The following is a 15,373-nucleotide window of genomic DNA, read 5'->3' on the forward strand; positions in this document are numbered from 1 at the left end:
AACCTATGTTCATAACAGATAATCACATTTTCCAATCCTGTATGATAGCAGTCGGTGAGTTTTACAGTTTGCAGGTAGACCCCTGAAAATGTCTTTTTTTTTCTCAATATTTTTATTGCCATGGACTATTTCTGGTTAAAGGCCAACGTAAGTTAATTTGTAGGAACATGCAGTTGGCATAGATTTATGCTAGAGAAGATTTAACGTGCGAGTAAAAAAACGGTAAGTACTTCTTACCGTCAGTCCAACACATTTGGAGCGGTTTCCCAGTGTAACTCTTGCAACTGCGTTTCTCAATGAGCGTTTCCCCAATCCGCAACTAGCGCTATGAGTGTTTAAGGTCTCAATTCTGATGAGCCTATACGTAAATGTATCTTGAACTGTAACTGCTGAGACCTAAAGATGTCGACATGTACTTATTTACGTATAGCCTCATCAGAACCGAGACCCTAAGGTTGAAGTCGGTTTATGTTAGGAAAGTTTTAATGCTCGTGTGAACAGCGGTAAATGTTCCATCTCGTTAATCTGACACATTTCGAGCCGTTTCCCTATAACTTGGTCTCAATACGACCATTGACCAGCTTTTGTATCACATGCAAATTGGCATACACACTGACAGAGTTCGGAAAAGAAAATACAACAAAGTCTGTGCGGTCGTTAATATTTATATACAATTTAATACTTATAACAGTGGTTAACAACTAGAAGCATGATGGTCTTTTTTTACATTTTTAAACAACACAATAATAAACTACACACAGGTATATAAATTTACAAATATTTGTTCCGTGCATGGTTGTGCTACATTAATGAGTAGCAAGGACGCATCGTACTCATCCAAAGAAGTGTGGTTTTTGAGGCATGGTTTCGTCTAAACAAAGTCGAAATTTGACAAATATACAGGATTAAACGATCGCAGTTTGAACATCACCATATTTCATTTCTTCAATAACCAGACAAAGCACATTTTCTTGAGTTTCCGACAAAGTCCCAGAATATTTGCTTTATCGCCATGGTTTTACTTTTAATACAAGTTTCTAAACCTATTTTATTCCCCGAAAATCTGCCCAAAACAATCAATGAAAAGGTTGAATTTGGACCTCATGAGCGCGAATCTAAGCAAAACCCCGCTCCGAGCTTCAGAGTTAAGGACGTGAAGCCAGAATGCCGTAACGTTGTAAAAACAAGAATATTCATTTTGTAAATGTACCCTCTGAAAATGAAGATTTATATACAGAATGGACGTCACATCTCATATCTCATATATTTATTGACTATGTTCACACTTTTCCCCAGTTTTGAGCATTTACCTTGTGTTACAACAGCTGGGGTCTACACGTATTGGCTTAGATCCATCAAAAGACCGAGGAAATAAAGTTTTTTGAAAGATAACTGGCGACAAGTATACATTGTCGGCTGGCAGAAAGAGAAATCTGTATTTCAACTTCCTCCAATGCACAGTTAAATGTAAGCGGCACAAATATGGGCAAAGAAAGACGGGTAGAGGTAAAAGAAGGTGACAGCTGTATCAACACACTGACATATCAAAAACAAAATCACTAGAACACACCCCAGGAAGTCTTTCTGAAAAATGATCTATAAAATGAGCATACAAAACAACTTGATCCAACATTTCAATGCATATCGGATGTATACACTTGTACAGAAAACTCTTCCACCCACCTCCCCCCAAACACCCTCACATCAACACCCCTGCACTCCAGCACCCATTTTCACACAAGCACACGTTCCTTACGTTTTCTGTGGCTCAGCCTCTAACCTTTTATCCACGATTGTGTCTTGGCACTAGTTACCAAAGCTCTAATCTGCCGAGTCCCATGGCCATAGCATAAAAACAATGCAACCTCATCATCCCATTCACAAAACAACTTGATACACAAAACCTTTTTTTACGATTAAAGACATTGTATGACAAGACAGGTAAATGGCCAGAATAAAAGAAATGATACCCTTTAACATGCGAAATGGAGCCACTGTCAAATTGTATGGCCCATATCACCTTACACATGCGCCTAGTAACACCCCAGCCAGCATCTTGAAAGTAAAAAGAAACCTTGAACAAACTATAATCTAACTACTCTGTTATGGTTGAACAGTATCACGGAAACTTCAAATCTAGCCACTGGTAAAATACAGGTAAACATCCTCCAAAATGTCAAAATAAAATGTATCATGAAATTTACCTTTTGTTTTGAAAAACTGTCATCAAAAAAGTATATAAACAGAAAATTAATCAAATATAATTTTCTTGTTAATGTCAAAATTGTCAATCAGAAAGCTTGAGAGCTATTTTAACAGAAAGTTACAAGACAAAATATTTTTTAACTGGGGTCATTCTTCACCACTATTTTAGCCCTTGCCCTAAAAACTTCCACATGAATGCTAACCACATTTTACATCTTTGTGAACTACTCTAAATGGCCTAACATTTTGCCCACAAAAGTGCATTTATAGAGGCAAATAAATGTCAGAAAAATATTATTCTTGGTTCTGAAACTTACAATTTTTCAGTAAACATCATCCCATGTTCCAAGCAAACCTCAAAACACCTTTCTAAAATCTATAGAACTCACTGAATGAGGAAGGGCAAGTTAATCAAGGACGAAATTTAGGGTCATTTAGGGTACCTTGTTTCTTTGCTTTTCCACTGTGTAACTCACAGGGTGATCCACTGCCTTATCATACTCTTTAACAAATTCCTTAACAAAGTTACCAAGACGCCATATTTCAAATTGTGTAAATGTATTCATACCATGGATTTTATTCAGTTGCTTAGGATAAATTTCAAGAAGGCATGCTAGTCAACCAAAATTATGTTCCAGGAGTTTCTTAATAGCTTGTATATTACAAACATATACCTCACTAAATTCTGCCTTGAGTCAAAATGAAGAATGTGTGCCCCTTGACCCTTTCTTCAAGAGGGGAATTCTTAACTTGGCATGGTAACGCCAAGTATTCAAAGGAAGACTGTGCCAATGGCAAATCTCTGCCCTCCTATAAATATTAATTCAGCTAACGAAATTTCTTCTTGCACTTATTACTTTACAAGAGGTCTAGTCTTGTCCTCATCAACACACATCTGACTTTTGTATTTCTTTACTTCATCAAGGTATAGAGCCCATGCGTCTTTACTTTCTGACGTCTGAAAAAACAAAAATAATACCAATGTTGTGAACAATGTAAAAGACAATGAGGCTGACAAAATGGGGGTCTGACAGGTGTCAATGACCTCAGGAGGGAAGCACATACACCAATAAGGTGTGTGAACAAACACACAGTTAAAAACTAGGGGGACATATGTGACTGCGTTATATATAATCGCGTATTTGGAATGCAGCATGTTGCAATGATGGAGAAGTGTAAACATTTATAAACAATGCCAGAAACAGGCTTTGCTATGAAGAGCAAACAAGTTTCTTGACCACCATAGTTGGTCTCCTTTCTCTGTTGTGACTTTTTTCTCTTGCTGATACGGCCAAAAAATTATTACTTTCATATCACTGTGAAAAGAATATCAAACATCTTGTACTAATAATAACATTGGCTATGGTACACCTCTTATGATGGTGTTTTGCAAGTGTTTTCAAATGCTGCCATATTACAATAGTCATTTTGACAGTTCCTGTTTTTATCAAGTTCTGGGGTATTTGTGAATTTTTTATCCTGCATCATCTGTTCATATTTTCATAACCGATTTGACTTTCCCTTAAATCTTCTTGGTGAAGAGCTGAGGTTGTGTCAGACGTTTGAAAGCCTCCTCAACGAAAGTAGCCATTCTGTTCACCGCTCATCATAACGGGATACTCATGTCTAACTTGTGTTTAAATGTGATAAATCTATTTGCTTTCTAGATGCACCATGTGAAGAATTTCTACCACTTTCTGGGCCTTTGACCAATTTAGAGTTGACCATTTTATGTTGCTATCACAGGCCCCTAGAGTGGTCGCCTTTTACTTTATAAGCTATTGGTGAAACACCCTTGGCAAAAATAAAATCACACAAGTGACAATGATAAGCTTGGTTTGTCGATAGTTGCCGTACCCACCAGTACTAGAAACACCCCTTTAGTCTACTGTTGAAATTTCCCATGAATTATTAATATTCCCATACTATCCATGCTTTAATTTGTACTTATTCTGGTAGAAGAGGCCACTATCATGCAGGTGTCCTGTAACTGGTAAAATGACCATATTATTAAATCGAAGTACAGGTGCTCAAATCCAGTCCGTGAACTCTATATATGCCATATACCAGTCTCCTACACATATATGTATTTTTTATTTATTTGATTGGAGTTTTACATCATACTCAAGAATATTTCACTCATACGACGGCTGCACATATATATAAGAAGTAATGGTATGAAACAACTTTCAACGAGCACCATGCAATGTCTCTAAAATTCAAGAAATAAAGCCTCCAACCTAGAACTTTCCCACTTGTTTCCCTACATAGAGATATTATAGATCTGCTGGAATGCACGGTTAGTATTTCCAAAGCAAGCGTGTTTTGTGTGTATATATATATATATATATATATATATGGGCATAAAAGTAAGATTTTTCTAATGTGGAGAAATGACAGAATAAAGAAACAAATAAGTCTTTTCAACTTTCCACATCTTTTGTATTACGATTTACCAAAAATTTACCACAAATGACTCCTTATTCACTGTTAAAATGAACATGAACTGTGAATCTATGCACTTAACTGCCAGGGGTGTGGCAAACAATACACTGGTCAGACAACAGAATTAAGATCCCAGTTCACTGCACCCAGACAGCAGATTTTCAATGAAAATTACTGTTTTCTTCCTGTTAGTAGACACATTAGACAGTGCTCTCTCTCTCTCTAACATCGCCTTTGTTAGAGAGTTTTTCCATTTTACAAAGGTCAGGATGGAAAGCAGGCTTTATTACATGTTGAATAAACTTTGTTTATAAATAGGTATCAACTCGGTCTGAATAGAAAATTGAATTTTCTGTCGAACTGTTATACTTCATTCCTTGGTAAGAACAAGACATGCGAAACTGCAGTCAGAATACCAAGATGTACAAAGTTGAGAAGGCTTATTTGTTTTTTTATTATATATATATATATATATATATATATATATATATATATTTATATATACAGGTTATCTCCCTTTACCCAAATTTGCAGTCTAAGCAAGAAGGAGCGTGGACACAGCTGTTTTATGGGCTTACTTAGTGCATATTAGTGCCTCTGGGACAAGATACAAGTGATTTGAAAATACTAACGGTGGATTTGAGCAGATAACAGTTCGAAAGTCATTTCATTCCTTTACTTCTTATATATATGTATTTATATTTATTTTATTTATTTATTTGATTGGTGTTTTAGGCCATACTCAAGACTATTTCACGTATACTACGGCGGCCAGCATTATAGTGGGAGGAAACCAAGCAGAGCCCGGAGGAAACCGACAACCATCTGCAGATTGCTCGCAGACCTTCCCACTTACGGCCGGAGAGAAAGCCAGCATGACTTATATGACATATATATTTAGGAGGCTGGTATCAAATGCCTGGGATTGAAGGAAAAGAAACATGCCATATGATTCATTTTTCACCCTCACAAAATATTTTTCCTACTAAGTTACCTTCTCTTCCTCTTTCCGGACCTTCTTCACTGCTCCAGTTTTCAGAACTTTTCCACCCCGTCTTTTCCCAACCTGGGAAAACAAGTACTTAACAAATTCAGTTTACGTCATTTTCTTGTAGAGCCGACTGTAATGACTACCTTCAAATACTAATTTCCCTTTAAATACCTTTGCAAACTAAATTTGTTGTGCAACTGCACTTAGTTATTGCTGGGTGTGTAAACGACATTCACAAATTTCAGTCTCTTAATAGCAATCATTTAGCCCGTCGTCACTTCATGCCTCCACGATATGCAAGAACTGATAGATGGAATGCATATTATTTCTTCACAATGAAATATCTGCTGTTAAAAGCTTCCATGCACCCATTATCTTTCTAGCATACATTTTTCAAATGAAAATGCAAGAATTCTGCATGTTTAGTGACATTGGAGTACAGTTTGGAGTCTTTCTTTTCCAGTTCTGACGGCAATGGAGTGACTAATTTCATTATCTACTATGTTGTCGGCACTGTGCACAAAAAAAATCCTATATTTCCCATCATTATATCACTAACACAAGGGTTAGAAGGCTCTTGAAGGATATATTTGTTCCCTAATCTTGTCTGCTTACAAAAGACAAGATACTGGGCTTTTCGGAGGCTGGAAGCGTCCCATTGTTCGTTGTCGATTTCGGCTCTTCCTTTGAGTTCAACTGAGCTGACGTTGACGACGATGATGGCATTGTCATTTTTGTGTTCGTCGACTGCGACCCACTGTTTTTCTCTTTCTCCTCTTCCATTTTCCTTCTAAACATGTCCATAAAACTGCCATCGTTTGCGAATTTGTTGAATCCTCCCTGCTGTCCTTGTGACGGAGTGTTCCAGCTATGTGACATATTCTGTTTTCTTGTTGACGTTGAGGATGTTATTTTTCGCAAGTGGTCGTCCATTTTGCTTGCATTACAAAGCTGGATGGTCATTGGTTATGTTTTAGCCAATAGAAAGTATTGTTTCAAATTATTACGATGTATTAATTTATATCACTTAACATCTACTCGGAACTTTAATATTTGCATAGTATATACAATGGCTTTAAAGTTGTAAATTTGAAGAAATACCATTCATCTGTTGCTCAGACTGTATCGGCCTTTACATATATTTCGGTAGAAAATTTACACAAAGTCATGTTGGTTTAAAAAATCCGTTTCCGGTAGAAGTCAATATTTTTAGGTGACCCGTCTCAAACTGACAGTTCACCTGAACACATATCTTTGACTTCAGAAAACACCTAACAGGCTAAACATCCATGTCTCGAAGAATCTCTGTATTGGGTCAAGTTTTGAAGAACTTAAGAAACTCTTTCAGTGCACCCAAACAAACAGTCACGCTTGTTGGAGAAGATCACCTTGGCAACCGTTATTTTCTGAAAGAAGCAGGTTGATGATCACATACTTACATGCATGAGTTACAATGTGGCTCTGTGGAGCCGTGTTCATGTAAACATAGCTCCATAGAGCTACCATTAACATACATTGACCAAGTAACGGAGTAACACTATTCAACACTGAGCAAAGAGTTAACAATGAAAGTATTGATCTTAGGGACTTAATCATTCTCATATAAAGTCCACTTCAATTTCAGAATTGGGTAAGGTAATTTGCAAACTTATCTTTATTACTGTCCAACTGAGGGCTGCTTGCACAAATTGTAATTGTAAATTGTATTTACCATGGAGACACATGTTAAAAGCAAATGTTGACATGGTAGTTACAGTCAACTATTACTATGATTGCTTTGTGCAAGAACACTTTTAGCCCTGTTATAATTCAGTACAATATTTTGTCTCTCACACTGTGGTCGCCTAAACTATGCCAGCTCTATAAATACTAGCAAGTAAACTGAACAGTAATATGACAGTTTACCAATGAAAAGTTCAGTTTTCATTCACTGACTTAAAAGCTCTCAGAAAGTGTCATTTTGAGTCGAATTTACAATATTTCTTTATGCACACTCACAATGTAACTTTTGTAAGTTGGGATCAGAACATACAAGTATTTTTGTAGATACATGTATGTCCCTGCTGTCAAAAATCAAGAGTCAAGAAAAACCTGTTTGCTGTTACTGTATAAACGTACATGTAGTACTGAACACTTTTATTTAGATCGATACTTGGCACATTAACTAGGCCTTATTGTTTCAGTTTGTTATAGGCTCTAATTATCAAATATTTCAGATCCAAAGAGGAACCTGAGGGGTGGGAGATGGGTGGAGCCTGTTAACAATGACCAGTTCAAACCCCCAGAAGTCCCAGTGGAATGGGAAGGTAATTAGGAAAAAGCCCAGGCTTTGTCCATCTAGCCGCAGGGTTGCTATTTTTTTATTTATCATGAGTCCAACAGCATTTCCCAAAAGTGCTGCAGACATTTGAATTGTAACTTGGTTCTTGCTGCTTCAGCACCCAGTCAGAACCTGCTGGACATGCTCTTCTCAGGTGAATTATGAATATCTGACCAGTAGGCCTACTTGTAGACAGCAAAGAAGAGTGGTCGAAAGCCAGAATTACAGTGGATTTTATAAACAGCAAGCACCATTGTTTGCACAATTTGTATTAGTCTAAGGTTTCAAAGGCATCAGATTTCATCCTCATACTCATAATCTATTTTCAGGCTTGCATTTAACTTTCTGTATATTAAATTAAAATTTAATTAAATGATTAATATTTAACCACACGTTTTACTAGCCCTCAGCTTTACTTAACTATACTCCAGTCATCTATGACATTTCTTCACTCTCTTTCTTGCTGTGTTTTGATGGCAAAGCAAAGAAGCTGTGTTTTGAAGTACCTGTACTGCAGTGTTGGGGTAAAGCCTTAAAGAGTGTCTGTAAAATAGGATGCATTATTGTATATTATGCGTGGACCACAAGGGGAGCCAACACTATCTGGGGTATGTAATCTGTTGAGTAGTTGCATGAGTTAAAGAGTTATCCCTGGATGGTTTCAGCTTGGCTGCGTGGCAGGAGAGATGACCCGCCTACTCAACAGGTAACGTGACAGAGTGTGATTAATAGTGGTTAAGAATGTCCAAAAACTGCTGTTCTTACCAAAATTTTCTTATGGCCTTAGTACAAACTTTTATAATATGTACAACCTACAGATGGTCGTGGGTTTGTCCTGGTTTCCTCTCACCTTAATGCTGGCTGCCGACGTATAAGTGAAATATTCTTGATTATGGCATAGAACATTAATCAAATAAATAAAAAATAAAGTATATATGTATTTTTGTATTTTGTTAGACTTTAGTAATTTTACCTGTCTTTTCCTTGAATGTTCTGAGGAAAGAGACATAAGCCTACAATTTATACCATATAAATTATTAATGGTCTGCCAGCAACCTGGATGGTTGTGGATTTCCCATGGGTTCTACCCACTTTCCTCCCACCATAATGCTAGCCGCTGGTATATCAGTGAAATATTCTTGAGTACAGCATAAAACACCAATGAAATAAATAAACACATATAAAATTTCTAAGTCATTTTCCACAAAAACATTTTACTGAAGCTGAATTGATGCATCAACTTTGTTCCATGACTTTTATCAAAATTAAAAATGAAATGCTTACAATTACATGTTTTTGTGAATTATGACAGGAATTGGACAAAAACCATGCTTTGATGTTGAGGACATTGAGGAGGGCTCAGGAACTAGAAGACAAAAGCAAACAGGTATGTGTGAGTTTGACTACAGTTCTGAAAGAGTCTGTTACGGGTGGTTTTTATCTTTGTTCTCTAGGAATCCAAGTGTGACCTGGGCTTACCAGCATGGGATTTGAACCAGTGATCTGTGGGTTTGGAGTGTATGCTTCTACTACCAGACTAAAGGGAACGTCCTTGCAGTCTGGAGGTAGATAGCACTTATAAACAAGAGTATGCAATATTTCCCCATTTGGTTTATATCAAAGGGAACCTGGCCTCTAATCTGCAGTCTGGACCCATAGCTCATAGGGATGCTATAGAATCGGGCAGACTCTTTCTGTATTAAAGAAAAATATTTTGATTTATCATAGAACTTTGTCATTTCTTGCTTTATTTGAGGGAACATATGGTTGCAGGATGATTGGGGTTTTTTTTGTTTTTGTTTTGTTTTTTCTTTCTTTTTTTTTTGCTGCAGCTAAAGGGAACATTGTAATTACATGGTTAGACCTACAATTAAGACTTGTTACAGATATTTGGGATTGATTTTTTTTGTCTCTTTTTTTTGTGTGCAGGCAGAAGAGCCTTTGCTTGGGGAGGGAGATTCTAAACCCTGGGATGGAGTAACATCAGATGCTGATATGAGAGGATGTATGTACTCATAAAGACATTTGTATACATTCTTGTGTCATTTTAGTTGTGTGGACACAAGTTGTATCATGTAGAAATACGTTGAGATACAAGATTCAGTTGCTAATGACCATATGGCCATTTTTGCCTTTGTGTGCTCCAAGACAACATTTTACTTGTTCTTCAGAAGCTCTCTTAAGAGGAAGATTTAATTTGTTTGAACTAAATCTCCATTGCCCTTGTCTTCTGTTTGTTAATTATTACATGCATTTTTTCTAGACTAGAAATTTGAATTAGGATTGATATCTTATTACATTCAAATCCTAGGGTGCAGTAATAAGGGTCAGATAATAGTAATATCATGGAATTCAAGAAGTTCATCAGACAGATGTATAGTTCACAGAGTGATACATGTGTTTTTCTGTTTGTAGCTAAATTCCCAGTGTATGATGGCATGGAAACGACACCTGGCTTGAAGTCAGGAAAGAGGTGACAAGAACTGGGCTGGAGAGCACCTGATTGATGAGCTCTTCTCTGTAGTGTAGAATGAGATTGTATGAAGATTTGTTGATTCTAATTCTCAGGATCAGTGAGAGAACGTATGTGTGTGTTAATGGGGTGTTGAGGGTAGGAGTGGTGGGGATTTCCAGTTCAGTGTACATACCAGATATAAAAACACAATCCATCATTCATCCGCCCTTACCTGCATCCCACTATGAGAAATTAGTATACTCTAAGAAAAGTTACAAATTTTTGCATTTGAGTGTTTGGTTTGGATCAGCACCATCTTGAATTAATAACCTTTGTTATTAATCTGAGTCACAATGATTCAGGTTCAGTACCTCAGTAAACACACCAACAACCTTAAAACCTGCCAGTGACTTCACATTGGATGTTAAAATAAACAGTTGAAACTTATCATCATTGTACGTTTGTTTTTATTTTGTATAAATAAGAAGGAAGTATTTGTAGGCTGATGGTGAGGAGATGCTCAAATGCATGGAACAGCATTTACTGTGTTATAATAAACACAAGTTTGGTCAAAGACACGTTTTGAAAGTTGTTGAGCAAGTAATTCGTGATGTGCTTTTAGCAATGATTTCTTAAAATTAGATATCCAGGTTTCAAAAGTCACTAATTCAATCTTGCAGACATCTGTTTTCATTAAAACAAAAATTTGATGAGAAAGTTGTGAGTTTTTACTCAGCAGTTGACAAGAATACTCATTCAAAGATAAGAAATTGTGTAAATTTTTATGGTCTCTATATGTCGGTTAAGTGATACAAACACCTGGTTACTGTTATTGCTTGTCTTTGTTATACTCCATTTGCTTCAATTTCTGTTAACAGTCGAAGTTGAAATGTCCCCAAACTTACATTTCCAGATGTAGTACGTACAGTGTTGCGAATATTTAGTTGTTTGGAGGTTGTAGAAATAACGCTGAAGACCACTGTTATGAGAAAATGATATAAGGCAGTACCTGCATAATCTACTCAATTCGGATCAAGGGGGGCAACTCTAAAAGACCTGGGATTTAGAAGGCTTGACTGACTAGTGTTTGTAGATTGCAGTGTTGCCGGCTGAGGGGAAGGCATTCTGATTGCCTCCTCTGACAACCCTATTGCCTTGTAAGGTTGTATGTGCAAACCCAGCTTTCACTAGTTCTGCTGCCTTCTTACACCAGGAGTTTTGCCTGGTGTGATTTTCTCCAGGCTTTGTATTTCTCCACTCATGAACTGTCAAATAGGTGAGCAATGATAAAATACTAGTGAGGTAATAATAAACATAAAGCCATCACTATATATGTATTATAGTTAGTAGTGTATTAACAGAACAGAAGTGCAGTAGTTCAGCTGCTACTTATGGACCATTATTTACAGTTATAACTTATATGAGGCAAAACAACTACAAAACTAGTTACTTTTTAACCTGGTTATATCATTAACATGTCTAGCTTTCCGATTGAGGTGACTGGCGTTATCAGAGGACTTTTGGCTCTGAACATGTTGAGGTTTTAGGAGAGCAGAAATGTTTATTTACTTATTTGATTGATATTTTTTTGGAAATGATAGAGGGGCCCGAAGGAAACCCACGACCATCCGCAGGTTGCTGACAGACAACCCACGTATGACAAAGGAAGCCCCCAAGACCTTAAAATAAACTCACAATGGCTGCATTTGTGAGTGTATGAGAGGCTCTTAGGTCAAAGCTAAAATATAGTTAGTTTTAATAAATATATGTCGGGCCAATATTACTATAGCTCTTTTCAGAATAGATTGTTCATAAATTGTTAGCGCTACTGTATGCAATATGTGGCAAAAGTTAAAAACAGTTACGATGAATCCTTACGACCAGATTTGTACGCTTCAAGCAATCCTAAAAGTGGCCACTTTGGAACAGTGTTGGAGTTTCCAGGGTTCCAGGACTACGGTGTCACTGTAAAGGGCATTTTATAGATATTACATTTAAATTCAGCTGGCAGAAATATTTATTTTATATTCTTTGGGTTGTTCAATACCCAAAATTATTTCATTCACAATCCTCATGTTGTCAAATGTAAAACTTCCTGACAGAAGAAATGAATGATTTGGTATTAAGGCCACATGAGCAATATTTCAACCATACTGTTGCGAAAAGGGCCATATATGTACGCCGGGTGACGAGGTATCAAGGGAGATCATCCTAAACCACTGACACACATGATTGTCTTCTTATCATCAACTATGGGGAAACAACAGTCCATGCACTTGGATGCCCTGCAGTGTGAGCGGCAGAGTCACGATGTGAACTAACCGATCTTCCAGGATGAGACCTTTGTCAGTCAACCAATCAGGACTGAACCTGACCATCACCCCGACCACGTCTCGTCTTCACCGCCGATGGGATAACAGTTACAACAACTGAACCACGCCACTGCACACCAATCAATCAAGTGCATAAAAACACTGAGACTCTCTACACACCAGTAGCTTCTCGAGACCTTCACCTCCTCTTCAACCTACAAAAAAAGGTAAGCAATTCTCCACAAGCACTATATATGCATCATTAAAGGTTGTGGTTTGAAGAATTATACTACGGGAGAATCCTGGACGTACCTGAAAAAAGGCTTTTATTCACTGGTCCCAAATTGTATATGTACAAATTGCCAATCACTGTGAATAAACAACATGTATCATGCAAGAACACGAGGAAGTTCAATTTTCTGTACAGAATGTGACAATTCAAACCTAACGTAAAATCATGTTACCAAAAGATAAAAACAGGTATGTTTTTTTCCACACCACAACCTCACCCTGACCCTCAAAGGACCATAAATATACATATTATGACATACATGTATGTATTAAACAAATTTTTTTGTCCTGCCAGTACAAGGTTTGTGAACCTTTTCAAGTTATATGTCAGAGACAATCAATTTGACATTACATGTATTAAAGTCAGAATTAAAAAGGTAAAAAAAAAAAAAAAAAAATTAACAATGCAGCCAAGTGTGGCAGGAAAGAGGTTTGTTTATTGTCCCACGTCATCTGGCCTAATTCTTTCTCGTTTCAAGAACTAAATCTATTTGCCCTATAATCTTATTTCTTGAACAATACATCTACATATGTATGAAATGTCACTTAAATTACTGAAACAGGCTCTAGTTGCCTTTACACTCTACAGAACTCATGTAACAAATCAGTGTGATGAACAATGCTTCTCATCATTCAAGGAAAAGCCATGTATTTTTTTTTATTAGAGTAATAAAGAGTTACAAGCTTGAATCCAAAAACTGAGCAAATATACATTCTTTCTTGCTTCACTGTGGACTTGCGAAAGTTATCAGAGTCTTAAAACCAATTGTGATACAAATGGCATTCTCAACCAATGTTGTATTTCTTTCATTTGATCCTTTCAGAGTCACATCAGTCAGCTTTTTGTCTCTTGGCTTTGGCAATGTTTGCCTCGCGCTTTGCTTTCCTTTTCTTTTCCTTCTCCTGACTTTCAATTTGTTTTGCTAACTGCCAGGCCAGCAGTGCACTTATTATGAAAAACGGAGACAGGCACAGAAGGACATAGTAAATAAAATCCCAAGGATTTGTGGCAGCCCATTTTACAACATTTTCAAGGGTTTCTCTCCAATCCCAGCCAAACATCTTAGATCACACAATTTTTGTCTATAACTCTGATCGATGGAATAGTGAAAATCTGCAAAACAAAAAAATAACATTGAAAAAAAGTCTATCTCACCAGCTCTTAATGGCAGGTGGCAATAAATCTTAAGTGCACTATCTGAGAAATAGATGTGTGTCCAGTGTTGACAAATGAAAAATACCAATGGTGTCTTTTCCAAATGTTAACAAACAGTCAGGGGTTTTTGTTTGTTCTGTATTTTCCAAATATTAAGAAAACACTTTCACATACAGATTATGTTCACTGTTTATGCTGTATTGGTTATAGAGAAGAAACCGACCTCCAGTGAACTTTGACAAACCAGAAACCACCTAGGCTAACGAATTAGACCCTGCGTACCAAAATCTTAGTATAAATCATCTGCCTACGGAACTGTAAAAGGGACATGGCATTTTCTTTTCTTGTTTGTTTTTTTAACTGTGTGTTTTTCATTTTTTCCACTTTTGCACAGTTTTTCCTTTTCTTCAAGCTGGCTCAATAAAAAAAGAAAAACTCGACGAAAAAGCGATTGAGTTGTATTCTTCTTAAGCACACAAAGAAAAAATAAAAACTCACAGAAAAATATCTCTGGCCCCCAGATAATCAGCTGATCGGCCAGACACGGATGCTTAAAAAAAAAAAAATCCTCCTGCAAAAGTGGAAAATGTTTCTTAAAAAAGCAGTTATAAAAGAAAAACGCCATGATGGCCGTATCAACTTCACACACTACAGCTGTAGTAGAAAAGAAATAATTTAAAAGTATGCTGTCCAATAGATTTAAAAATTGTGTTATCTTTCCAACAAGTCTGGTATTCACTTGAGTAAGCTGTTAAATACAGAAATTGTTGAAAAACGATCAACAACTAGACATAACATTTTGTGTCATACTACAATACACTCAAGGCATCATTCAATGGCCAATTTTCGTCATGTTGACGCTCATATGTTTTGTGGAATAACATTATTCTATCCACCAAGAAGTGGCTGCGCAGTTACACTCACCAACAAATGAACTTGCTTGTCAAATCACTGATGTCTGTCTGCAAAACCCCGACTGTCTGGTAAAATTTGTGGATATATTTATCATAGTCACAGGGAGTCAGTGAATCATACAAAATGTCAACCCCTTTATACTCTAAGTATCCAAAGGGACCTAACACATGTGACATGAATAAAACTTGGGGTAAAGCGACAAGAGCCCTGGTTTCAGTGATTTCGTGTGACAAGTTGCCCACTATCATACTCTCGTCGTTAGCTGCCCTAGTTTGTACACTCC

General features: G+C 36.9%; 2 protein-coding genes across 2 annotated transcripts; one reads left to right on the forward strand and one right to left on the reverse strand.

Moving 5' to 3' along the window:
• Window positions 1-657: 657 nt before the first annotated feature.
• On the reverse strand, window positions 658-6,572 carry LOC135470104 (telomerase RNA component interacting RNase-like). The gene is made up of 3 exons (XM_064748858.1): window positions 6,257-6,572; window positions 5,645-5,716; window positions 658-3,163 (listed from the first exon to the last, which is right to left on the reverse strand). Exons 1-3 carry the CDS (start codon window positions 6,518-6,520, stop codon window positions 3,059-3,061), a joined length of 441 nt encoding a protein of 146 aa, XP_064604928.1. The 5' UTR covers window positions 6,521-6,572; the 3' UTR covers window positions 658-3,058.
• Window positions 6,573-6,875: 303 nt separating this feature from the next.
• Window positions 6,876-10,863, forward strand: LOC135471407 (NADH dehydrogenase [ubiquinone] 1 alpha subcomplex assembly factor 2-like). Its single transcript, XM_064750636.1, has 6 exons — window positions 6,876-7,060; window positions 7,858-7,947; window positions 8,627-8,667; window positions 9,274-9,348; window positions 9,891-9,966; window positions 10,377-10,863. Exons 1-6 carry the CDS (start codon window positions 6,931-6,933, stop codon window positions 10,436-10,438), a joined length of 474 nt encoding a protein of 157 aa, XP_064606706.1. The 5' UTR covers window positions 6,876-6,930; the 3' UTR covers window positions 10,439-10,863.
• The last annotated feature ends 4,510 nt before the right edge of the window (window positions 10,864-15,373 follow it).

Source organism: Liolophura sinensis, chromosome 7, assembly GCF_032854445.1.
Source record: "Liolophura sinensis isolate JHLJ2023 chromosome 7, CUHK_Ljap_v2, whole genome shotgun sequence".
NCBI lineage: Eukaryota > Metazoa > Mollusca > Polyplacophora > Chitonida > Chitonidae > Liolophura > Liolophura sinensis.